This window comes from Podarcis vaucheri (assembly GCF_965113315.1).
Source record: "Podarcis vaucheri genome assembly, chromosome: 1".
In the NCBI taxonomy this organism is placed as follows: Eukaryota; Metazoa; Chordata; class Lepidosauria; order Squamata; family Lacertidae; genus Podarcis; species Podarcis vaucheri.
The window spans coordinates 77,198,437-77,223,764 of record NC_138759.1 but is presented as its reverse complement, the minus strand read 5'-3'; the positions used below and the strand labels follow the sequence as shown (position 1 = coordinate 77,223,764).

Sequence of the window (25,328 nt, the reverse complement as noted above, 5' to 3'; positions counted from 1 at the left end):
AAATTGTCTGGTCAAGTCTTTGGTCAGTGAACACCTCTGACTTTTTGAAAAAGGATGTGGTACAAGTATCTCTCGCTAAGGTATTCCTCAGCTACACTGGAGCTTGCCAAGCTTTGTTTGAGCTGCTGTCGTTATGCCCAAGCAAAACAAAACCCGGAGGCCTTTAACTTGCAATGCCTTTTGCGTGACACACTCCGCTCATTGCCAGACAAACAGGGCAGACCTGCTCCTGAGGAGATGGGACACCGTCAGAGAACACTAACTGACAGCCTTCATAAACATGGCAGCCCTGCAGGCATGCTTGTTGCTTCTTAGGAATTTATTACTTTTTCCTTACAGGGTGGAGTGAAAAGTATCCCAATTTAGGTGAGATCAGAAATATACAACCATAATGTATGCAAGATGCATTGGGTTTCTGTGACCCTTTGGTGTGACACATTTCAGTGCATCAAGGTAGACCTGTTCCCACACAGACCTGTTTTATAAAGGTTATTCCATTTTTATTTTTTAAAGCTAATCTCCAAAAGCTCCCTGTTGACTAGTTCATTTTATTGTATTTACATATTTTCTTAGACTATTACCTCTTGTGTTCTGAAGTATCTTTGTTAGAGGAGAGACATGTAAACTGTTTTACTCAGATGAAGATTGGGCTGTATATGACCCATGCACTCCTTATTTCAATGTCCCTTCAATTAGTAATGGTTGAGAGCTCTATCCCTCCCCTCCACAGATATTATGGATTCCTGTACATTTGGGATGGGGAATAAATTTGTTTCAGTTCACATTTAAAGGCAAACCTACCTAAATTGTACTTTCTGAAGCGATATGAATGCAGAAACAAAGAATTCACATTTTCCCAAATTTTGCAGTGCAGCTCTCCAGCTATGTAATGTGTTTAAGGCCTAGAGCCTGTCATCTCGCCTGTATGCCAGCTGTATGTCATCTACCCCTCCTTCTGAACTGGATTTAAGCCAGATTCCTTGGCGTGCAGCAGGACCAGTAGCAGAAACTTATTGTTGCTTAACTTTCACATTTGCTTTGTATTTATGTACTTATTCTTAGAGTGGGCTTTTTTGTAATGTAGAATTTATTCTGTGTTTGCTAAATTGTTGATTTTTGTTATTTTGAATTTACTGACATTTTCTGTATTTTGTATATTTGTATTTCCAATGTTCTCTATTTTGATGTTTTGAATGTTCCACAGCTCATCAACTAATGAATCAATATACTGAAGTAAAGTGTGCACAGAAAGCATGTATTAGTGAAAACAACATAAAAACTGAATTCCAAATATGTGTATATTAGAAGAAAGTTGCCTTAAGATACTGATAAATTTTCATGATGGCTTTTTTATTGCAAACTGACATGGAAATGTGGATAACTGAACTAAATATTAGAAAAATGAGAAACAAAATAAACCAAATTTGTCAGATTTGCCCTATCCCTACTGTAAATTCACACAAACAGGGTCCCCCCAACCCTAAATATTTTAAGTTTGATAATTAAACCACTGTTTTCAGGCAGTTATTAGGGGATCGGATCAGATTAGGAATATTGCACAACAGCATCGTGGAATCATATAAGACTGATTTGATTGTTGAGTTGGGTTCATACAGATACATTTGCAAATATGTTTGTATTAGATAATTCTACAGGAATTTAACCTGAGATCTTCTGGATGCAAAGCACACACTCTACCAACGAACTATAGTCCCTCTTCCTTGAAATCTTGGCTGTACCAAAAAGTAAAAAAAGAAGAAAATAAAAGAAAGCATGCTAAGGACATGGGCATTGTTTGAATCCAGTGCAGAAATGTATATGTGTACTTAGATTCATTCATTTCAATATTTATAAACAAGGCTTATTTATATAACATAACACTTGGTTCACATGAGAGGGTCCACACTTAGGAATGCCTGAGCTTGAGGACAATTGCATGGAGGGAACTGGATGGCACTACCAAATGGGTGAATTCATCCATGCATCATTCTGCTTCTCTCAGATGAGTTTTATTTCTTATTGATTTTCTATTCTCCAGAAGAATGAATTGCAATCAGAATTGTCCTGGCCACAGCACAAGCACCATGGAAGTAAACATTCTGCACCTGACTGTGGTTCACTGCTGGCTTTCAACTGTTGAAGGGTATGTCTCATGCAAAGCATACCGTGGCATGGAGTTAATGATTAAACTGCCTATCCCTGAACTCTGCATATGGAAATAGAAGATTGGGTGGAGCAAATCTCGGAGAGGCAAGAGACTGACTGACATGTACACACCATTCAAGCAGTTTACCGATTTGGGTGTTGTGAACTTTATTCAGCATTAATTTTGCTGGAAAGGAGCACTTCACTAGTCAGAAACTTGCTATGAGTATGGGTGCACACATGCATGTATATTATTTAGTGAATGCAACTTTAGATAATTATGATTTATTAAATATGTATACCACCTTTCATCTGTAGATCATAGAGTGGTTCACAACATAAAACTACAAAATGAAAAGGCAAAATACATAAGACAAAAGCAAACCAACCAACCAACGACTCCCTCCCACAGACACATTTTAAAAGGCCCTAGAATTTAATCAGCCAAATGCCTGGTTGAAGAGAAATGTTTTCACCTACCTATCACCTGGCATAAAGATAGGTAATGAATGTGGGGAAGAACATTCCACAAATGGGGAGCCACCACAGAAAAGGGCCGTTCTTGTGTTGCCACCGTTGTGGAGAAGGCCCATGAAAAAGGGCCTCAAATGGTGATCATAGTCTCTGGGTTGGTTCATATAGGAAGAGGCGGTCCTTGAGGTATTTAAGACTTTAAAGGGTAAAACCAGCACTTTTAATTGGACCTGGAAACTAATTGGCAGCTAGTGCAGTCTGGCCAGAATCGATGCCTTATACTCAAACTGTCTTGCCCCGTGAGCAACCTGGCTGTTGAATTCTGCACCAGCTGAATTTTCCAAGCTGTCTTCAGAGGCAGCCTTAAGCATAGCATGTTTCAGTAATATAACCAAGAGCATCAGAGCATAGAGAACAGTAGTTGGGCTGTCCTTGTCCAGATAGAGACACAACTGGGGCACCATCCAAAGCTGATGGAAGGCACTCTGTGCCACTGAGGCCACCTGAGCCTCAAGCAACAGTAAAGGACCCAGCTACATACCCACTCCTTCAACTGATGGAAATGTAAACCCCTCAAGAGCAGGCAGTCTCCCATCCATCTGGTGTAGGGAACCATCCAATAACAGCGCCTCAGTCTTATCTGGATTGAGCTTCAGTTTGTTGGCTCTCATCTAGTCCATTGCCAAGGCAACACGATGGTCCAGATGCCTGCAGATGTAAAGGAGAAGTAGAGTTGTGTGTCATCAGCATATTGCTGAAAAAATACTCTTAGGCTCCAGATAACCCCACTCAGCAGTTTCATGTAGATGTTAAACAGCACAGGGGATAAAACTGAACCATGGGAACCCCACATGGAAGGCTCCATGGGGCCGAAGCGCATTCCCCAAGCATCACCCTCTAGAAATGAACTTCCAAGTAGGACTGGAACCACCACAAAGTGGTGCTACCCACCCCCAAATCAGCTGCTTCAGAAGAATACAATAGTCAATGGTATTGAAAGCTGCTGAGATGATGACTTGCATATCTAAAACATATCTCTGAGTCGGTTAGAGTGGAAGACAATAAAATTAATTTAAGGTGAGCTCTCTTTTCTGTTTGGAAACCCCTCCCCCCGACAATGGGTATTTCCTTCCACATGAGTATTTGTGGGATTGGTGCTCCTCATGTATGCAACTTTTTATTCTATCTTACATGTCCACACAACATTTCCCTCAGAATACCAGCTTGTTTCTTCTCCCATCCAATCTGCAATCAGTTTCAAAAAATACCTGTAACAGAAAGCAGTGGAAACTGCAGAAAAGATTAAACTCTAATGACTAACTTTCCCCCTCCAGCAGGTCTTTTTCTATTGATGCAAACTAACACATGAATGCAGATGCCCATTAACTCAAGTTTATGGAGTCTGTTAGCTCTGTCACAGTGCTGTGTGGGTCTCTTATAATATTAGCATCTCACTGGGGAGTGCCCAGAGTTCCTGTGTAAAGGTACATAGTTTAACAACTGAGGTGGAGCTGACCAGACCCATGCCTATCGCCTTTCTGGTTTCTCAGTTGACAAAGAAGAATTTCCGGTTTAGCTTCTGCTTTACACAGAAAAGGCAGCCAATTCCTGCGGTTGGGGATTAAATTCAGTGCATTGAGTTGAGGGTCAACAAGTTTTGCCACAATGTGCTCCATTCAAGCTCTGAGGTAGGAAGAGAATTGGCTAAACACTAGGAAGAAGGATTCTGTTAAGCTATGATGAAGAGAAACTAAAAAAAGTAAGTGGTCTTGCTTCTGTTTCCAATTAATACTTGCATTTTTAAAAAAATCAAAGCTGCCTGCCTTACCTTAATGGCTGTAAAGTTATTACATACAGGGTTTTGGGGGGTATTTTTTTTAAAAAAGGAATTATATATTACAAACTATTTTTGAAAAACAAAATACATCAAGAAATGTATTCTGAGGATTTAAGATATGGGTTACATACCAGCCCCCTTTCTGCATTTCAGAAGTGAAGCTCAAATTGGCATTGTTGTACGAATGCAACCAATATTGCAAAGGAATTAAGTGGATGTGGAAATGATTTCCCATGAATTTGTTAATTATTTGGTGGCTTAGGCAGATGTGTGACTCCCCAGCCTTCTAAATTGCCATAATCTGGTATGCTTAGGAGCTGCCTATGGTGGTGTAGTAGATAGGTAGCCGTGTTGGTCTGCCATAGTCAAAATAAAAAAATTCCTTCCAGTAGCACCTTAAAGACCAACTAAGTTAGTTCTTGGTATGAGCTTTCGTGTGCATGCACACTTCTTCAGATACACAGAAACAGAAGTTGCCAGATCCTTCTATATAGTGAGAAGGTGGGGAGGGGTGTTACTCAGAAGGGTGGTGGGAATGGGAGATTGGCAGATAGCTGAGAGAGCCTGTAGACGACTCTTAACGACTGTAATAGGTCTTACAGGAAAAGGCAAGGGGTGAGAAGGTGAGAAATGGTTTAGTCATGTATAGTGAGATAAGAATCCAATGTCTTTGTTCAGCCCAGGTCTTTCCATGGTTTTAAGTTTGGTAATGAGTTGTAATTCAGCAGCTTCTCTTTCCAGTCTATTTCTGAAATTCCTTTGTAGTAAAACAGCTACTTTGAGATCTTGTATAGAATGTCCTGGGAGATTGAAGTGTTCTCCTACTGGTTTCTCTGTTTTGTGATTCTTGATGTCAGATTTATGTCCGTTTATTCTTTGGCGTAAGGTTTGACCTGTTTGTCCAATATAGAGAGCTGAAGGACACTGTTGGCATTTGATGGCATACACAATGTTAGACGATGAGCAATTAAATAGTCCCGAGATGGTATGTGTGATGTTGTTGGGGCCAGTAATGGTGTTGTCCGGGTGTATGTGGCAGCAAAGTTGGCATCTGGGTTTATTGCAGGCTCTGGTGCCAGTGTCCGTGTTAAGTCTGGTTGTAGTATTATTGTGGGTTAGGAGTTGTTTCAGATTGGGTGGCTGTCTGTAGGCAATGAAAGGTCTTCCTCCCAGAGCTTGAGAAAGAGAACTGTCATTGTCCAGGAGAGGTTGTAGATCTCTGATGATGCGTTGTACTGTTTTAACTTGGGAGCTGTATGTGATGACTAGAGGTGTTCTGTTATTTTCTTTTTGGGGTCTGTCTTGCAGCAAGTTCTCTCTGGGTATCAGTCTGGCTCTGTTGATCTGTTGTCTAACTTCATCTGCTGGATATTTTAGTTCTGAGAAGTATTTTAGTTCTGAGGGTATTTTAGTTCTGATAAGCTGGGTATTTTAGTTCTATGGTGGTGGTGATTGTTTTTGAAAAACTGGATTTCTGCAGCAGCTCGTTTCTAATTCCCCTGAGATCTTTGATCGGTTTCATACAACTGTAACTGTAACTGTTTCAACTTGTAATAGTTTCCTGCCTTTTAAGACTGAAGGTGATTTTGTGGTGAAGCCAACTGAAGGAAATGTAACCCCAGGTTTTGTTTTTTAAAGGGTCCATAGGTAGGAGGATCCAGGAAATTATAGCCTTGTTAGCTGATATGAATAAACTCTAAAAATGGAAAGCCTTTTAAGAGTTAAAATTACCAAGCACAGAAGCACAATTCTTCCTGAAGAAACGTCATCATGGCTTCTGCAAAAGTAAACCCTCCTGTCACACCAAACTATTAGCATTCTGAGAGTGTCAATGAAAATTTGGAACAGGAATGGAAGATACTGGCATCTCAGAAAAGACTCCTGAGTAAACTTAGTTGCCATAGCATAAGAGTAGGGGGTCCTCTTATGGATGTGTAACTGGTTACAGGAAGTAGGAAGTAGAAATAAATTGTTAGTTTTCAGAATGGTGGTATGTAAGAAGTGGGGCTCCAAAGGATCAGTGGAACCAGTGCTTTCTATCTTGTTCATAAATCTAGAGTTAGACTTGAACGGTGAGGTGGCCAGCTTTGCTGACAACATCAAGTTATTTCTATAGAATTTGGAGAATGAGGGCAGTTCACAGTCAAGCGAAATCTGCTTGAACCAAAATGAATGAGTGCACATACTATCAAAAACGATGCATCTGTCATACCACCTTCAACACTCTCTTAGAAATTAATGTCTTCTTCCAGCCTGTACATCTTCTCCAGGCCTAGGAGGAGAATTATATTAGAAAACAATTTTCTGCTTTGTTTAATAGTGGCATGTTTAATGGGGGCACATTCATTTCTGATCTTTCACAGCGCCTTGTAGAGTAGTGTGCAATCAATATTTCATTGGAAAGGACATTTTCATGCACTTGTTACCCACCGTCAGATGTAAACGCTCTTACATTTCGGTACTATCCAGAGATAGAATCACTGAAGCAAAAGCTTCTGTTTGAGCTTCAGCAGCTAAAGCTACAGCCTATTCAAGCAAGTGGGTTTGGGCTAGCCAGAGCTTGGGGTCCTCTGAATGTTGCTGTTCCCCTATTGCATTGGCAACCTGCCCCTGCAACTACCGTCATCCATGACCATTAACTATGCTGGCCTGGGCTGATGGAATTGGAGTCCAAAAGCACCTGGTGGCTTCACAATCCCTGCCCTAGAATGCCCTACTGTTATTGCTCTTCCGTTATAGTGGCACTGTTTCCAGAGACCTCACAATGTCAGAGCAGGAGCTGCAGAGGCTGGCTCCCTCTCCATTCTTGTTATCATCTCAACCACCCAAAGTTGCTCTTGGGACATGTTAAGGAATTTCCACCAAGCTGGTGCAGCAGGGCTGATGGCTGCTGCTGCTGCCTTGCCACTGGATGAAAGGCAGCAGCAAAGGGACAAAAATTGCCCTTAAGGCAGCACGGGGACACCAGAGTATAATATGGAGAGCAGAAGATTAGATAATAGATTCAAAAAGTGAGAACTGCCACAAAACATTTCAGTGAGGAGTGGTCCAGTTTGGGGTTCTAACCAGACAGTAGCAGTTGGGCAGGTGTGGCTGTGTTGCCCGACTCATTTTGCAATTCTGCAAGTCCCTGTCAGTTACTGGGAGGGCATGGGGCAAGGCAGGGCAAGGCACGGAGCTCTGCTTAGCATGGTGCAGGCACAGTGTGGGGAGCACTGGATTGATTCTGCTGCTGCACTGCACCATGCCAAGCTCCCTGCTGCATTGCCCCATCCCCTTCCCTCTCAGTAACTGGCAGTGATGTGCCGTACTGAGAAGTCAGTAAAGTGATGCAGCCTGCACAGCCCCGCCAGCTACTACTGCAATTAACTGGCAAAGCCCTTTCCAAGGATGTTCCTTTCTGCCCACTTCTGCAACAGTCAGTCAGCAATCTGTGGCTATTTTGAACATGTTCAGTACCCATTGGGTGTTTGGGGGTCTGCCCAACCCTTGCTTTAGGGTTTTCCATATTTTTTAAAAAAGAATATTTATTGAAGTTTTAAACAGAAAAACCATCCTTCCAGTCAAACCAAAAAAGAAACAACATTATCACACTCAGGGTAAAACAGATAAATACAATAAAAACATATAAAAAATAAGAAACAAAAAGCGGGAAAAAAACAAAACCAAAACATAGAAACAAGACATATAAAATGACAAAAAATCCCAATCTTTACTTGTTGTTTTCGTAACCCTTCTTCCTGACTTCCTCACGTCTCCCTTTTCTGTGTTCCTTTTTACACACTCATATTCAGCAATATCTTACCCTCTTTCAGATCTTAATCTATATTATACATTTCAACCCATTGTGTCTCCAGTTTTTCCCTTTATATCCTTTTAATTACATTTGACACAGTGTACTCTAATTTTTCCTCCCTTGTCTTTTGAAACATTTGTTACATACTCCTTTTACTTATATCACTAATGCCACATTGTCTTTATATCTTGCATCATTTTAGCCTTTCTAGGGTTTTCCATTTTTATACTTCCTTAAGGTTTCTCTGAGCCTACTGATACCTCCCTCTACTGCCATTTAGGTTGCATAGGAATCCACCCTTCTCTGAGTTTGCTATTATTGTATAGGATATTATTAGTATTATATTGCTATTATTATATAGGCTGTATTATTTAGGAGTATAGCTTGCCTTATCTTGGGGAATCACAACACATATAAAAATGTGCATTCTTTGTGCATTTTTGTTCTGGTTGCTATGTGCTCTTGTTAAATATTGCAACACTAAAAGTTGCTTATTTTGGTTCTTCACAGTGTACAATATCCTTTGAGAGTTTCCCCTATTCCCCAAGGATGGAGAGGTACAAATATGTGCTGGGAGTTGTGCCCTTACAGATCATTATTTCCAACTACCTCCACCAGAGCAAAACACACAGTACGGTTTCAAAGATGTGCTTTCTTACATATGTCAGAGTGGGAAACAAGTCACATTTTCTTATGGTGGAAGTGGTGAACTCCACTGCCCCACAGGCCCAAGTATTTTTTTTCAAGTGGGGGGAACAGGACCCAGGGACCACCTACCACTTCTGTCTGTGGTGGAGTGGTTGGTAGTAAAGGTATCCGCTGTAGTGGTGAGAATAATGATCCAAACAGAGCCCCATCCAAGCATTTTACTGGGAAACTTGGGGGACAGACTTAGATCTATATGCATATGTATTATATTATGTTGGCTTGGATGGTGAAATACTGCAGCTAAGAAGTAGGAATCAAGACATTGACTATGCTGGAGTGTGCCTGAAATGCAGGAAGACTGGATTGGGTTTGGGGAAATAAAATTCAGCCCACAACCGAAGTGAGTGGAAAGATCGGCAAGAGACAGGGGAGCAGTGGTCTGAAGTCATGGGTGAAGAGAAAAGAACCCTTTACACACTTATCCTGTGTGTACCTCAGGAAGGCATTAGGGAGTGGGGTCAGGTCTCTGCAGCTGGTGGTTCCAGAGGCAGCCCCACAGCCTGTGGAAGTGCTTTAAAAGCCTGTGAGTTATGGTGTGGATTTGCTTCCACTAGTATGAAAGGAGTAGGTTTAAGCCACCCACAGATCCTTTTTTCCTTCTCTTAACCCATCCTGGCTGATTTTTAGCACTCGGTTCCTACTTATTTTAGTGGATGATGCTTTGGTAACAAACCCAGCTGCCTGAATGCATTGTAGTCTGTGGATCAGATTAGCTAAGTCTGTGTATCCAGACTCTAGCAAAAGAAACCCCTCTGCTGATATTAGGTCAAACCTGGGTCAGCACAGCTCTTCTCTGAACCCCCCATCCTGGCCAAAAGTGGAAGCCAATGCAGTCTGTGGCTGCCCGGCTTAAAGGAAGTGTTATGTACTAAAGTTCTCACCCTGGGCCAGCAGGAATCACATGTAATGCGTAGTCTCTTGTGATTTGGCTTCTTGCCCTTCTGTTTTTTAACCTTCTGGATGCCTAATACATTTCAAGGGGAGGAAGCACCATCTTGTTCTATGCCTCAGGCAACAAAATGTCTTGGGCTGGCCCTGTCAAGGATCGTTCCTGTGTACTTAGTAATGTTATGCTAGCGAGAAACCTGGAAGCCCCAGCTTTTCACAATCATGAGTGAAGCTGAACAATCATGTCTGTTTCATCCAGTTATGAATACATAGGAGCATTCTGGAGGCCCTATTGCAGGGACAGCTAACCTGTGGCCCTCCAGATGTTGTTGGACTCCAGCTCCCATCAGCACTAGCCAGCATAGCCAATGGATAATGGAAGTTGTAGTCCAGCAACGTTTGGAGGGCTACAGGGTCTCCAACCCTAGCACAGAGCATCTATCAAGAAAAAGGTGTCAACCTTAGACACAGGGCAGGTCCCAATGGATGGTGTTGTGCAATGCTCATGATCTGTGTTTACAAATTTTTAAAATTTTCACCTGCTGAAAAGAAAGTGGAAGAGGCAATCTCCATTAAGGAATATTGTTTTAAAAACCATCATTGCATTGATTGGAAAGCATGGCTTGCTATTTCCAGCTGCGTTTCTTGCTCGCTTACAGAAATGTTAACTCTCAGCATGAGTGGATGTGGGACAGGAGCCAAGATAAATAAGCAAATACATTGACGCATCTGCCGCCCTGATTTGACGTGCCTCTTGTGAGTGTGTTCCCAGGGCGGAGTTTGAGTTTCACACCTTGTTCTGATTACAGAATAGGTAACAGGCAATATGCAGGCAGGTAGAAAGGAAGGAAAAAGTCCATGCGTCTTACTCGTTTCTTGTGTATTATTAGCTAGGACTTGGCTAAGTAATGTGAAAATAATGGAAAAAATCCTTATTTAAAAAGACCCCTTCTCAAATTTGGAAATATTCCCACTTCCAAGTTATATCAGTTCAAAGAAATACATACATTCTGTTGGGGTGTGCCATTTTGGGGTGGATCAGGAAAGGGGACAAATGAGTCTTCCACAAAAGTTAATCTGCTTATTCCTCCCTTATTGGACCTTATGATGGCCCCCCACTCTGCACATGCTCAGAGGAGGAGATTTCTATTATTACATCACACTTTAGAAAGCTAGATGTAGCTACAAAAGGATTGTTCGTGGTACTTGTTTATTTTTATTTTCTTAAGGAGGTGGTATTAAAAATGCCTTCTGATTTCTGGTTCAAATTAGGCCCTTATTATGAACCTTAACCTGCATAGGTGAGGTTGGAAGATCATAAACTTTTTAGGGAAATAACGATTCCATTTGTTTCTCCAGCTTGCCTTCCTGAGCCAGAACAATGTCTAACACCAGCACTACACCCAGCAGCCCCAGTAACCTCACGGCAACCACTGCTGTGACCACTGCTCAGCCAAGCATCATTGAAGACTTTCTTAACAAAATTCCATGTGAGTGCATGATGAAAGGGCGGATGGGGTGGACTCAAATGTGATGTTTAAAGGATTGCTGGAAGACTTTGTCATGGGCGTCGTTTTGATTTTATAAGTTAAAGCCATTGTTTCTTCCTGTTTTAGCTTCCAAAATATGTGTATGTGTTTTAACTTTGACTTTTTCCAGAACTTCTGCATGTTGTACAGTTCATTAAGGAAATTCAGTGCAGCCCATAAGGACAGTAATTTCGTTGGCTAATTCAAACCAACTCAACATATGCAAACCCATCCCAATCCTCTCTACATTGGCTTGCTATATTTGCTCTCGAGGCACTTAACAATGGAGTACCATTTTGTGTAGGTCTGCACACATTGGAGAATACAAGAAGAGCAAAATCTTCTCCACAAGCTTAATTGAAATGAACAGGAGTTACTCAATGTGTTCTTGAGCAACTTCTGCTCACTTCAATGGCTGTTGCACAGCTGATCATCGTGGAACATTTTGCCTCAGGAGTTCTTGACAACTTGAACCCTTCAGATGGTCAGATTCCTGCCTCATCTTCACTCTTTTCACTTCTCTTCCCTCATGCCTTCTCCCCATTTCCCTGAAAATATGTGAGGCACCAAATAAGAATAACAAAGAGAATTGTGATGCTATCATCTAAAAAGAAAAAAGGAAAGGAAGATGTTTGGCAAGAAGAGACACACTTACCTTTTGGCCTGTTCTTTCTAGGCACAGGTGCACACTTTAAAGCTCTTTTTTTGTCCCTGCAAAAACCCACTCTCTAAAGCTGAAGCGCAACAAATGGCAATTTGGATTTTCTGTGGATTGCCATTTGCTCCAATTCAGCTTTAGAGAGTGGGTTTTCACAGGAAAAGCTACAGAGTGGGGGGAAATCCCCAATGCTTGGACACAGAGCTTTAAAGTGTGGACCTCTACTTCTCCCAGAACATTTCCTCTACTTCTCCCAGAACAGTTTCCTCTAAGGGGAACTAGCATGGGGAGTAACTATGCCATCTGGTGGTAATCATTACAAGAATTAAAAACAAAAGGGATTAGCTCAGGAACTGCTTGCTGCTTTTTGCAGGACCTAAAAGCAGAAGGATATAAGCCAACAAATGAAATAATATGCCTGCTATAGGAGGTGATACTAGAATTCCCCAAGATATTGACTGCATTTGGATGAGCATATCTTGGCTTAATAAACCAAGGTATGAAAAAGCCTGTTGTTTGTGCACAATTAAACCAGGAGGTCTCTTAATCATACTTTCCCATTTTGTCCTGATTTGGAAACCATGGTTATCAGTTTTGGAACAAGATAACATATTAAGTCAACTTCAAACCATGATTCAACATTCTGGCTTGTTCTGAATGAGGAAGCTATGGTTCCCAGCTCCAGATGAAACAGTCAAGGTAAAGGTATCCCTGGCCATTAGGTCCAGTCGCGGATGACTCTGGGGTTGCGGCACTCATCTCGCTTTACTGGCCAAGGGAGCTGGCATTTGTCCACAGACAGCTTCCAGGTCGGGGATTTGAACCACTGACCTTCTGATCGGCAAGCCCTAGACTCTGTGGTTTAGACCACAGCGCCACCTGCACCCCAGATGAAACAGTAAACTATGGTTAATTTAAGACTTCCTAGCTTGTTTGCTCATGATGTGAAGGAAGGGGCAAAGAGGCTGCTTGCTAATATAAGACGTGAATGCAAACATTGCTTTTGGGCAAGGATGCTTTATTAATGTGCACTACATGGAAAGTAAGAATGAGCACCTTTCTTTCTTTCTTTCTTTCTTTCTTTCTTTCTTTCTTTCTTTCTTTCTTTCTTTCTTTCTCCTAATGCTGGAACAGTACCCAGATGGGCTCTCATAGCTATTGCTGTCGCAGTGGGCCTGGTCCTCCTCCTCTTACTCATCTGCATCATCAAGTGCTGTTGTTGTAGGAAGAAACGCAAGAAGAAAGAGAAAGTCGCCTTTCCCAGCACCAATGGCTCACCCACCCAAGCCACTCTGGTAAGTCTTATTGCTGCCCCATTGTGCCCATTGTGGGGTATGCTATGCATAAAGCAGAGGCAAATTGGTGTGAGGCAAATTAAGAAAACTTTGGAGATCCTCTCAGAGTTTGATATTTGGGGAAAGCCAACTTGAAAGAGCAGTCTACTTGTTTGGTTTGTTTGCATTTGCTATTGCTATTGGCACTCTAGTTTTCACTACTTGGTTCCAAAATGGCTGTTCCTTAATGGTCACTCACAGCAACTATATTTTTGATTGCTGTTAATGTACCAGCTATGGATTTTAAACTGATATTTTGCCTCCAAGTGAATATAGAGAAGTACAATACGCTTAGCAAAGTGCCTCTTCTGTCTTAAAATTGTTCATAAAGAGAGGGTCTGCTGTCTTGACAATAGATCCAACCTGATATCGATGACCTGGAGGGTGGACTGCAGAATGAGAAACGAGGACAGCTGCAATATTCTCTGGAGTATGACTTCCGTAGCCAGGAGGTATGATTCTCAAATCCCAGGGTGAAATATTTGTGACCCTCTTTTATTATAAAGCTATATTATCACAACCTCTTCCTTTCCCCCTCCTTCCAGCATTCACAATCTTTCATTTTCACATAACCAGCTTTATATCCACCCCCACCCCACTCCACAACAGAGCAATCCTAAAATGATGGTGGGGAGATTTCATGCCAGAGAAAACACCCAAATGGCACTGCTCCTCAGCTGCCTTTCCTGGGAGCTTACAATTGCTCCCTTAATGATCAGTCCCAGCCATTGTCAGTATAGCTGGCTTTTCCTTCATTCTCACCTAGCCCATATGTCCGAAGCTGGAGTCAGGAGGTCAGCAATAAAACAATAAGCACTCGATGTCAGTGAAGTTAACTCTTTATTCAAAGAAACAAAACAACTCAATCCTAGTGGTGACAGCAACCCTTCTCAGTAGGTCTTTCCCCAATGAAGCAGTTGTAAGGATTGAAGGTCCCCACCTGCCCACTGCTCTCTAAGTCTTGTCCTCCCCTGGTTCCTTCCACAGCAGCCTAAGGCTCCATCATCTTGTCTCTCTTTGTTCCACCCTCTTCATACCTCTTCAGGTTCTGGGAATCCAGAAGGGAGGGGAGCTGGTCACAGCAGGAGGGGAAGACTACATGTCTTCTTTAGCAGCCTGCCTCATCTCTGCCTCTTGACCGCTTCTACTTCTGCCTCTGATTCTGGGCTGCCATCTGCCACAGCCTCTTCCTGCTCACTAAACCCTGTTGTCTTTTCAGCTTCTGACACTTCTTCATCCTCCCAGTCTGCTCCCTCTACTCTCTCTGACCATGCATCGCCATCCCACCACCAATCTCCAGACTCTGAGCCTTCTTCATCATGGGGTTCCCTTAGGGGTTCACCAGCTGGTGCCTCCCCCCCCCCCACTGCTCTGCATCGAGCCAGTCCATGGCACCATAGCTTACATCAGTTATGCCATCCTAATAGCATTTTTTTTAATCTGATTCCTTCCTATGCTCTGCTACTCCGAACAGTTTTTTTCTAACTTTCCTGCTTTCCCATACCATATGTAGCCTTTGTTTCCCCACTCCAGCTGTAGCCTATTTCTGCAGTGTCTAAGGGTATGTAAGCCATTCTATGATGTTAAATGCTTTGGTGTTGCTTCTCTTTAAGATGAAGGTTGGAGTGAAGCAGGCGGCAGATCTTAAGGCTATGGACAGCGGAGGCACTTCTGACCCCTATGTGATTGCCTACTTGACATCCGATATGAGGAAGAAGTATGAGACAAAGGTTTACCGTAAGACGCTGAACCCTGTTTTCAATGAGAGCTTCATTTTTAAGGTAGGAGGTAGTCACCTCTATCAATCAGTTCATTGCTCTACTTATATCCATTTTAGCATTGCAGTGTGTAGATTTGTTTATATTATGCAGAAAAACAATTAAAAGACCTTGGGTAAAAAGAAAAGAAAAAATCAACATTACCAAACCAATCTGGTGTAGTTTAATTGACTCGAGTGAGATTACACCCCCTTAAATGATCAGCAAATTGTCTCGTTGAGACTAATATCCCAAGCTCACGTGATAGCAAGCATAGCATCTTCCACCTGGCAATAGGCAGGGCAGGGTGGCATTGCTTACTTGGCTTCCCAACATGGCCATAGCTGTCAACTTTCCCCTTTTCTTGCAAGGAATCCTATTTGGAATAAGGGAATTTCCCTTTAAAAAAGGGAAATGTTGACAGCTATGGTCATGGCCAGTTCCTGCGAGGGTCAGGGGTGAAGCGGGAGGCAGGTTGGTGCCACGTTGGCACAGTGGCAAGAGCTGAGTACCAGTTGGTGTGGACAAATGGCAGTAGATAGTTATTTCTACCATACTCTGCTTATAAGCTTCCTTGGGTTATCTTTCTGTCCATTGTTGGAGACAGTGCTATACACTGTGGACTTTCAGCCTAGTCTGTTATGCTGAAGTATGACATTCCTGTATCAACCACAATAATTCTTGCATTAAACCCATAAAATATCTTTGGTCCTCAAGATGTTGCTGAACTACAACTCCCCTCAGCCCCAGCAAGCATGGCCAGAGGCTAGGGATTCAGCAGCATGTGGATGGCCACACCCACCATACAACTTTAGAGATGCCTGCAATTTGGGCCTACTGGAAAAAGCTGGAAATCAGTTTGCTTTCTCCCTCTTTCCTCCTTGCCAGATACCCCAGGCAGATATAGCGGAATCCACACTGGTGATGCAGGTGTACGATTTCAACCGCTTCTCCAAGCATGACATCATTGGTGAGATGCGGATCCCTCTTGGTGATGTTGATTTGCAGCATGTCATTGAGCAATGGCAGGAGCTCACTGAAGCCAGCAAGATGGAGGTTGGTATTATCAAGCAGGGTGGCAAATCCTCTGGGCATTGCAAGTGTCTTCCAGAGTGGGTTACAAAAAATAGTAAAACAAAATGTGAATATAAAAAAGTAAAATAAGCTAAACATCGCTGTGGTAAAAGCAGCACAAAATGGTGAGCAGTGTTAAAGTTGCATCTAAAAAATTTCTGCAAAATAATTTTAAGGAGTCTTTGCCAGGCACTGAAATGACAATAAAGCAAACAGCAGGTGAGTCTTTCTGGGGAGAGTGTTCCACAGGTAGGATGCTACCACTGAGAAGGCCCTTTCAGGTCCTCAGATGATAAGCAGCCACAGGAAGCCCTCTACTGAAGATCTGTATGTATGATTAGGTTCATGAGGAGATAGTACCCTTATCCTATGCCACAAAATGCTTTAAAGGTCAAAAGCAGCATTTTAAATTGGGAAACAGGCTGGGAGCCTATGTAGTTGGCTTAGCATAGCATAGGTGCAATCCCACTTATTCTGCACTAATTGCTGTCTTCAAAGGCGGCTGCACATACAGTAGTCTAACTTGGTGGTTACCTGGGCATGGATAACTGAGCAGATGTGCTCAGACTGTGATTCTGAACATGGTATGGACAACACAACAGTGTTTTTTGACTGTTGTGACTTAGTCCTATGCTGTGCAGCAACACCTGCCTTTGCCAAGGATGCCAACTTAGCTAGTTTGGCACAGGTTTTCACTTCTGCTGTGCCAGCTGAAGCAACAATGTAGGGCCAGGCTGCACAATGTTCAGAGGGGAGTTATTGCTCATTCCCCCATGCCCTTGCAAAACCTGCTGGGGCAAGCCTACAGATCAATGTACAGGATAAAGAAACTTCTTCCATCAAAATATCACATCACAAAAAGGGTATGTTGTTAGCTTGAAATTCTGTGAAAAGAAAATGCCAAATGGATCCATTTAGTCACGGTATCAACTGATTTGACCAATGACATCCAATCAAAAAATGCTCTAATTATACACGCTTCATTATATAAGTTGATTACATAAGGAGTTTGCCATACTGGAAGTTATATAATTTCTGCCACTTGCAGGGTGGCGTATGTTGCAAATTGTGCTAATTTTTTTTGTAGGTTGGAATGCAAATCCTTTGCAGTCTGAGAACACTGCGCCAAAACATCAATTCTAATTTTGGTTCTGATAAAACCAAAGTCTTTTTTTCCATTCTGTTTTGTAGAGGTTTTGAAAAACAAAGTATGACATAGCGTGTTTGCTGCACATTCAACTTTTGTGAGGCAGCAAAACAGGATGCAAGGCAAAGCCAGGGGTGAAGGAGAGGCTATGGTCAGAAAGAAAGCAGCATAGGCTATAACTGAAACAAAATAAACAAAATTCTTTCAGTAGTACCTTAGAGACCAACTAAGTTTGTCTAAGGTGCTACTGGAAGGAATTTTTGTATTTTGTTTTGACTACGGCAGACCAACACGGCTACCTACCTGTAAATAGGCTATAACTGTTAAACACTTTCTAAAATACCTTGTCTGAGAATACTATAAAAAAGGGGTGTGGTCAGCATGCAATTTCCAAAAAGATATGTTCCAAGACTGAAATTATATGGAAACCCCTATACAAGGAAGCCTTGTCCATCAGTTTTAAGTATATGAGGACAAACAGAAGTTGCTCAGTGACTGTACATACTTGTATGCATTTTTTTGTATTATATAATATTTCAAATCTGTTTCTTTAAATACAAGGCTTTGCCAAGCATGGAAGGGGATGTAATGAATGGATGTTGTTAAAAGGAATGTCTGCATGGCTGCAGGATTGCCAACAGCAGCAAGATATTTCTTTTACTTATGCCGCTGGGATAAAGCCAAGCTCTAACTTTATATCCGGCTACTTATTGTCATAAGGGTTTGGGAACAGGCACACACTATATAGTTATTATTTAAATCAAAATATTTTTACAAAACTTTTTTCTGCTTCCATTCTCTTATAGAACTAACTAATTAAGAAGTGCCCAGATTGACAACTGGATCACTTCTAGCTCAGACAAGTAGCTAGAGAGCCATTTTCAGCTGTAACAGCACTGCTAATATTGGTCATATCTAGTATATCTGGATGATAAAGTCTGGAAGGAAGACCTGTTCATTAATTCTAAGTATGTACAGAAAAGCTGAAGTTGTCCAGAATGCACAGAGCCTCCTTGACACAAACCTGTGGCTGCCACAAGCTGAGCTGGCCATATAAAGTCAATCTGAGGTCCCTTTGAGTCACAGGAGCAAAGTGCCTCCCAGGAACTGACACTTTCTAGAGGGAACTGTCTCATCAATAGTTCGCTGCCTAGAGGCTATATAGAGGAACAAGGAAGGGCTGGATCAGGGATGGTGCACTGGGGCCCTCCAGAAGTTGTTTGGCTTCTGCTTCTGTCAGTCACAGCCAGCGCATGGCCAATGGTAGGAGATGATGCAAGATCTGGAGAGCCATAGGTTCTCCATCCTTGGGCTAAATAAGGGCATACCAACAACAAGGGAGGGAATGTGTCAGCAAGTAGACCACTGTATGCAAAGGCAGATGTAAGCAGGATGTGTGAATCAACCTAGAGTAGCTACTTCCCTCTGGGTCCATATGCCTCACCTCTCCCATGATCATGTATCCTGCATTCATACTATTTCGGATTATGAAATGTAGTTTCATTGTATTTAACACATAACTAATCTATAGTAAGTGAACATGAATAGGTGTATCCCAAACAGTGGAACATTAGGCACTCTGAAGGGTTGTAAGAAGCAATGCCCACAGGCGTTTCATTAACATTTACCATTTTGTCCAAAGAGCAGTAGTCATGTCATCTATTGCTCATGACATTCCTTCAGACAACTGAGTTTCAATGATTAATTGTTTGGTGATAGCAAATGCCAATGTGCCTCAGGATAAAACTGGCTTTCTCAATCAATCAAACAATTTATTGTGTATAGCCAAAGGCATTTACAATGAACAGCAGAGGACAAAAGCAAGGCTGAAATCACACTGGCTTTCTGAAGCACATCTTTATTATCCCGAACCGTTGAGGAAAGGCTAAGGAAGCTTTAATTGAAAAAAATGATCATGCGCTACTTGAGAATTCCCCATGGTTCCTGGCTGGTAGCAACTGTAGGCAGAGAAATGAGTTTGATAGTATCTTGGCCCTAGTAAGGCAATTCTTATTTTCTGATTACTGCTGTGGAACTTGTATATTCCTCTTGAGCAGAATGTTGGGAATGTTATTCAGCCCAAGGGCTACATTCCCTTCTGAACAACCTTCTGGGATCCACAGACCAATGATGGCTGGGGCCAGAGGCAAAAGTGGGCGGTACAATAAACATGAATGCTATCTTTGTGCAGTAGCCTCATTTACACACACACACACACACACACACACACACAATTCTCCATCCTGTCAAGCAAGTAGGGTCATCAGAGTTGAAGGACACTTTCCAGCCAACCCAAAGCAGTCAAAGAGTGGTACTCTGGGGAGAGTCTTGAGGGCTAGATAAAGCATACTAGAGGGTTACATTTGACCCCAGACATGGTCTAGAGAGCACTATGTAGTGAAAATAGCAGATAGGATACAACAGCTTAGGTTGTGCAAAGACCTAACATAATTAGAAAGCTGAGGCCAATGTACTCTTTTCACAAACCATTGTGGTTTTTTTGGGTGGGTGTATTCTGCAACATGACCTTGATGTAACAATAGTGCACTCGGGGTGGGTTTATACTGAATGCCGCAAACCCGGAAGTAGGTGTTCTGGTTTGCAAACTTTGCCTTGGAAGCCAAATGTCCAGCGCAGCTTTCGAGGCTTCTGATGCTTCTGATTGGCTGCAGGACACTCCTACAGCCAATCGGAAGCTGCACCTTGGTTTCCAAATGTTTTGGAAGTCGGACGGACTTTCAGAACGCATTCTGTTCAAAAACCAAGGTACGACTGTGTTGCCATCTGGAGGGGCACTGTGACACTTTATCACAACAACAATGGGACACCCCCATCCCCAAATGGAATTTTTCTGCTGTGAAAAACTGCTTGTATGTCAACAGAAAGTTATGTTACATGCTAAAAAATGAAGCAAAACTTTTTCAGGAGCAAATAGCATTAAAAGCAGAATCACACATGGGCACCCTAATACCACATCTCATCCTCAATACACAATGAAAAGGATGTCTGGAGGGGTCCTTGTTTCCTCTAGAATCAAATTCTGAGAACACTGATTCTCTTGGTCTGTAGCAGAAGCTGCTTGTGCACAGTGGTGATTGGTTGATTCCTGTGACATTGCAAACTCATATTCCCAAGAAAGTGTTTCAACTTAAAAAAATATATTGTGGTTTGTTTAAATAAATAAAAATCAAGGCAATGAAAGAACATTCCATCAAATAAACTAGCAGGTGGTACAATATTGATAAAATAGGAAGGCAGGCTTCTTGCCTGGGGGTGGGGAATGACAAGACAGATGGTTGAATCAGCATTCAAATTGCTCTGAAGTAAAGGGGGAAAATCATTTTCATCTTGTGGAAGAAAACTATATGGCAACCCCCCCCCCCTTAAGGTATGCTTGTACATGCCCTTAGAACAGAAGCAGTATTATACTCTATATGCCCACATGGAATAGTGTTTCCAGCCAATACAGATGTCATGTGGGCGATCCCTCCCAACTTTTAAATAGCCATGGGCTGCTTCAGTTTTGATCAGAGTTACTGGTGCTGCCAAAGGGGAATCCATGACATTTTCTAGAACTAAATCACCCCCTTAGCCAAAACTGCTGTCAGCCCTGCCTGAGGTAGCGGATAGAGACAAGTACATGTTTGGTTCCTTCCTGTAATTTCACCCCTAGTGTGGCTAATAACAGCTTCATAGGAGAGTCCATTTAGACTGGGGGGAAATGGTGTGGAATCAATTTGATTTGAGAGGAGAGCATCTCTATGCATAGTTGGAGAGCCCTTCTTTCATCTCTGTCTCATCACAACTGTCCTATCTTCTTCTGAGGTCAGGGAAAGGACTTTGAAGGACAGTGATCATGGCTTCCAGGCAGCTTTGAGACTTAGACACTCCACAATTGGGCCTTCAGTTTCTGCTCTTTGTTTGTCAGTGGGTTGAAAAATTGTATATTTAATCTTCCTCCTTCCTCCTGCCTTTTTCTTCTTGTAACAGCAAGAGCGCCTTGGGGAGATTTGCTTCTCACTCCGATATGTTCCCAGCACCAGCAAATTAACTGTGGTCATCGTGGAAGCCAAAAAGCTCAAGCGGATGGATGCACACGGCCTGTCAGGTAATGGGAAAGGATAGCTGGAGCTCACTGTTCAAAGTGAAGGGATGTGAAATAGATGTAGGGCCCCCTCAAACGAAGTCTGGAAGTCTACGATAATCTTTGACCTACTGTAACCTGGAGGACACCTCACCAGCTATCTTGCCCTGACTTCCCACTGCCCTTGAAAATAGGAAAGATGCCTTGATCATAAGAGCTGCGCACCTATCTCTTGTGCCATGGCAGAGAATGTGCTTGTCTGCTGCTGCTGCTATTCAGATCACACTGCTGGAACAATACTTTAGGGCAAAGATTTACATCTTAAGATAAGGGAACTGTGTCAAATCTGAGTGAGTCTTATTTTTTAGAAACTAGCAAGGAATTATCCCTGCCTCCTCCAAAATATATCAGAACAGCAGTTTAGTCTCAGGATGACCCTTTAACGAAGGACAGGCTGAATCCAAGGCTCAACAAGACCATTCAACACGTTTCACGAGCAAGAGATTTGAACCTGGGTTCCTACTCCAAACCCAACACCGAGTCCTAGACACTGTACCACTAGCTGCTGGCAAAGCTAAGTGGTGGTGAAGGAGCTAGGAGAGGGGTGGGGAACTTGTATCCCCCCAGATGTTGCTGGACTACAACTCCCATCATCTCTTGCAGCGTTGCTGGGGCTGATGGGCACTGGAGACCAGCAACATCTGGAGAGCCACAGGTTCCCTGCTCCTGAGTTAGGATGTGTGATGAAAGTCCAAAAGCCTGGGATGTGGTGATAGGAAACCCTTTGTAAGGTTGGGGTCTTGTGGAAAATGGTTCCATTTTGAATTAACTTGGTTTATAAAAACCTCAGAAAGAGACCTTATTCAGCCTAGCCCCCTTATATTGTAGGAATATATAGATTCCTTCTTCAGACTGTCAACAGTTTCTGACTTTCCCCTCTCCCTCCTCCATCCCAGATCCCTATGTCAAAGTGCAGCTTATTCTGAACAAAAAGAGATGGAAGAAGAAGAAGACAAGTGTAAAGAAAAACACATTACATCCCTACTTCAATGAGGCATTTGTTTTTGAAGTGCCCCTCAACTTGATCCAGGTATGTTTCCTCTGTCCAGAAGGCACCATTTCATGGCAGACACATGTTTCTAGGGAATTAGCATTAACCTAGACATCTTTGCTCTTCAGAGTTTCAGACGGGTGGAGCATCTGCTTTGCATGCAGGCTAGGACAGACCCGTCTGAAACTCTGAAGAGCTGCTGCCAATCAGCATACTGAGATAGGTGGACCAAGGGCCTGACCAATGGCAAGATAGCTTGTTGTCTGTCACATGACGGTATATGTTTTGACTCCACAGAGTGGGATGTGACGGAGACAGGATGTTTGTGTTGCTGTGTTCCTTGAAGTGGGACTATTGTCCTTTGTTCTCTCTCTTTGCTGTCTGATGCTAGAGAGAGAGGGAGCCATGTTGCAGTGCTCCATGTGTGTTTATGTGTAAATAAAGTAGATTAGCCAAAATGCTGAGTTGCTGAGGTCTGTTACACAAGCTGCAAAGACTCTGCGGATCCCTAAGTGTGCCGATGTCTGTTGGCATTGGTCGCTGCGATGTTCAGGCAGAAGAAAGCTTATGGAGCTCCCAAACAATCAAACAGGAGGGAGAGAACATGCCAGTCGGGTATGTGTCTCTGCCAGGGTCCTACTCGAGACTAGGGCAAGCTCCTGACATGGGGAACCTGTGGCCCTCCAGATGTTGCTGGACTACAACTCCCACTGTCCTTCTGGCCATACTGGCTGGAATTGATGGGCATAAGAGGGCTACAGGTTCCTGATCCCTGATCTAGAGAACATAACAGTACAGAGGCAACCTTATGGGAAAAGGAGGATATGTGGTACATCGTGTCTGCAATGTGATAAAGCTCTCCCCACTCATTGTTAAAACTACTTTAATGTACCTGGAGGTCCACACTGGGCATATACTTCCTAAAAAGAATACATATTCCTCAAAGCTTCCATACTGCCCCCTGCTTCTTTCTATCCTCTCATCTCATTGCTTTGTGTCTTCTTTCCAGAATGTAGACCTGGTGATTTCTGTTTGGGATCGTGACAAAGTGTCCAAAGATGACCAGATTGGGAAGCTGTTTCTCAGCTGCCGAGCAACAGGCAACCAGCTACGTCACTGGTCGGATATGCTGGCCAATCCTCGCAGGCCTGTGGCACAGTGGCACAGCTTGCAGCCCGTGGAAGACGTTGACAAAACCCTGGGACTGAAGACTCGCTTCAAGCTGCCACTACCGAACAGCTAAGAACAAAACAAACCTCTCCACTGGAGAAGATAACCCCAATGTGCTTGGCTAGTAGGAAAAGTTTGCAAAGGAGCAGCTGGTAGCAGAAATCACAGTGTAGCATCATGATCACTTAGTCAAAAGTGTTCTGAAGGAGAATATTGATCGCTCTTTGCTTGAACTCAGACTCTAAAGGATATTTATCTTGGATGAGTGGGAATCCAAATGTGTGTATGTGTCTACAACCCATCACCATGAAATGCAGTCACTGTTTCTTCATGACGAAGAGAAGCACACAAGATTCACAAGGCTGTACTAGCTTGGATTTAAAGCGATGCTACTAACAGGATGTGCGGAAGGCCATGTGCGGACATGTGTGGAGCAGGAATTTCCACCGGTCCTATAAACATATTTGCAATCAATGCTCATTGCCCATGTTAAAAATCTTAAAAATCAGGGAACACACCCACACATGCATATATATATATATATAATATAATATATATATATATATATATATATATATATATATATATACACACACACATACACAGTGGTACCTTGGGTTACATACGCTTCAGGTTACATACGTTTCAGGTTACTGTACAAACGTTTCAGGTTACAAATGCTGCCAACCCAGAAATAGTACCTCGAGTTAAGAACTTTGCTTCAGGATGAGAACAGAAATCGTGCAGCAGCAGTAGGAGGAGGCCCCATTAGCTAAAGTGGTGCTTCAGGTTAAGAACAGTTTCAGGTTAAGAACAGACCTCCAGAAAGAATTAAGTTCTTAACCCGAGGTACCACTGTATATATATATATAGCTACTAACAAACAGCTTGCTAAATAAAAAGAGACAGGTTAAATCGAAAGAATAAAATAAATTCTCCTTTCCACATTGCTGCTAGGTATTTTAGAGAGGTTTTTCAGAGGACATAAGAGCCTGCTGGATCAGGCCAGTGGCCCATCTAGTCCCGCATCCTGTCCTCACAGTGGCCAACCACATGCTTAAGGGAAACCCACAAGAAAGTCCCAGGCACAAGAGCGCTCTTCCTTCCCTGCGGTTTCCAGCAACTGGTATCCAGAGGCATCATTGCCTCTGCCTGTGGAGGCAGAGCATAGCCATTATGGTTAGTAGTCACCGATAGCCCTCTCCTCCATGATTTGTCTAATCCTCTTTTAAAACCATCCAAGTTGGTGGTCTTCACTGCCTCCTGTGGGAGCGAGTTCACAGTCTAATGATGAGCTGCATGGAGTACTTTCTTTTCTGTAATAATCAGGTGTATGTGTGCCTGCTCCTTAGAGTATACCAAGAAAAAAGCACACCAAGAACTCTGGCCAATAAAAGTTTCAATAGTGGGAGTGGTCCCTACTCACAAAAGTAAATTGTAACAAAAACTAATTGACTATTGATTTGCGAGTTATGGGGATCTGAAACAAGATCTGTGTGTGAATTCTCAGCAACAAAAGAAAGCAAGCAGGGAGGGACAAATAAATCTTTATGGTTTCAAATTATTATTATGTTTGGGGCCAACAAAGAATAAATATGCTCAGTGTGACACAAAGGAGCATGTTATATCATTATTTTGTTCCAGCTGGGTACATTTGCCGCTTACGTTGCCAGAGA

General features: G+C 42.6%; 1 protein-coding gene across 1 annotated transcript; it reads left to right on the top strand.

Annotated features, from left to right (window-relative positions):
- Positions 1-4,141: 4,141 nt before the first annotated feature.
- Positions 4,142-24,227, top strand: SYT8 (synaptotagmin 8). The gene is made up of 9 exons (XM_082194646.1): positions 4,142-4,378; positions 11,208-11,338; positions 13,170-13,330; positions 13,726-13,821; positions 14,983-15,150; positions 16,015-16,182; positions 21,338-21,455; positions 22,388-22,521; positions 23,492-24,227. The coding sequence occupies exons 2-9, from the start codon at positions 11,230-11,232 to the stop codon at positions 23,723-23,725; spliced, it is 1,188 nt and encodes a 395-aa protein (XP_082050772.1). The 5' UTR covers positions 4,142-4,378; positions 11,208-11,229; the 3' UTR covers positions 23,726-24,227.
- The last annotated feature ends 1,101 nt before the right edge of the window (positions 24,228-25,328 follow it).

What these genes read in the sequence shown, in the direction of transcription:
- SYT8 (XM_082194646.1), top strand. Translation starts at nt 11,230, where the DNA reads ATGTCTAACACCAGCACTACACCCAGCAGCCCCAGTAACCTCACGGCA. An exon ending in CTGAAGCCAGCAAGATGGAG is followed by an intron (nt 16,183 to 21,337) that starts GTTGGTATTATC and finishes TTCTTGTAACAG; the next exon opens with CAAGAGCGCCTTGGGGAGAT. An exon ending in TGCCCCTCAACTTGATCCAG is followed by an intron (nt 22,522 to 23,491) that starts GTATGTTTCCTC and finishes TCTTCTTTCCAG; the next exon opens with AATGTAGACCTGGTGATTTC.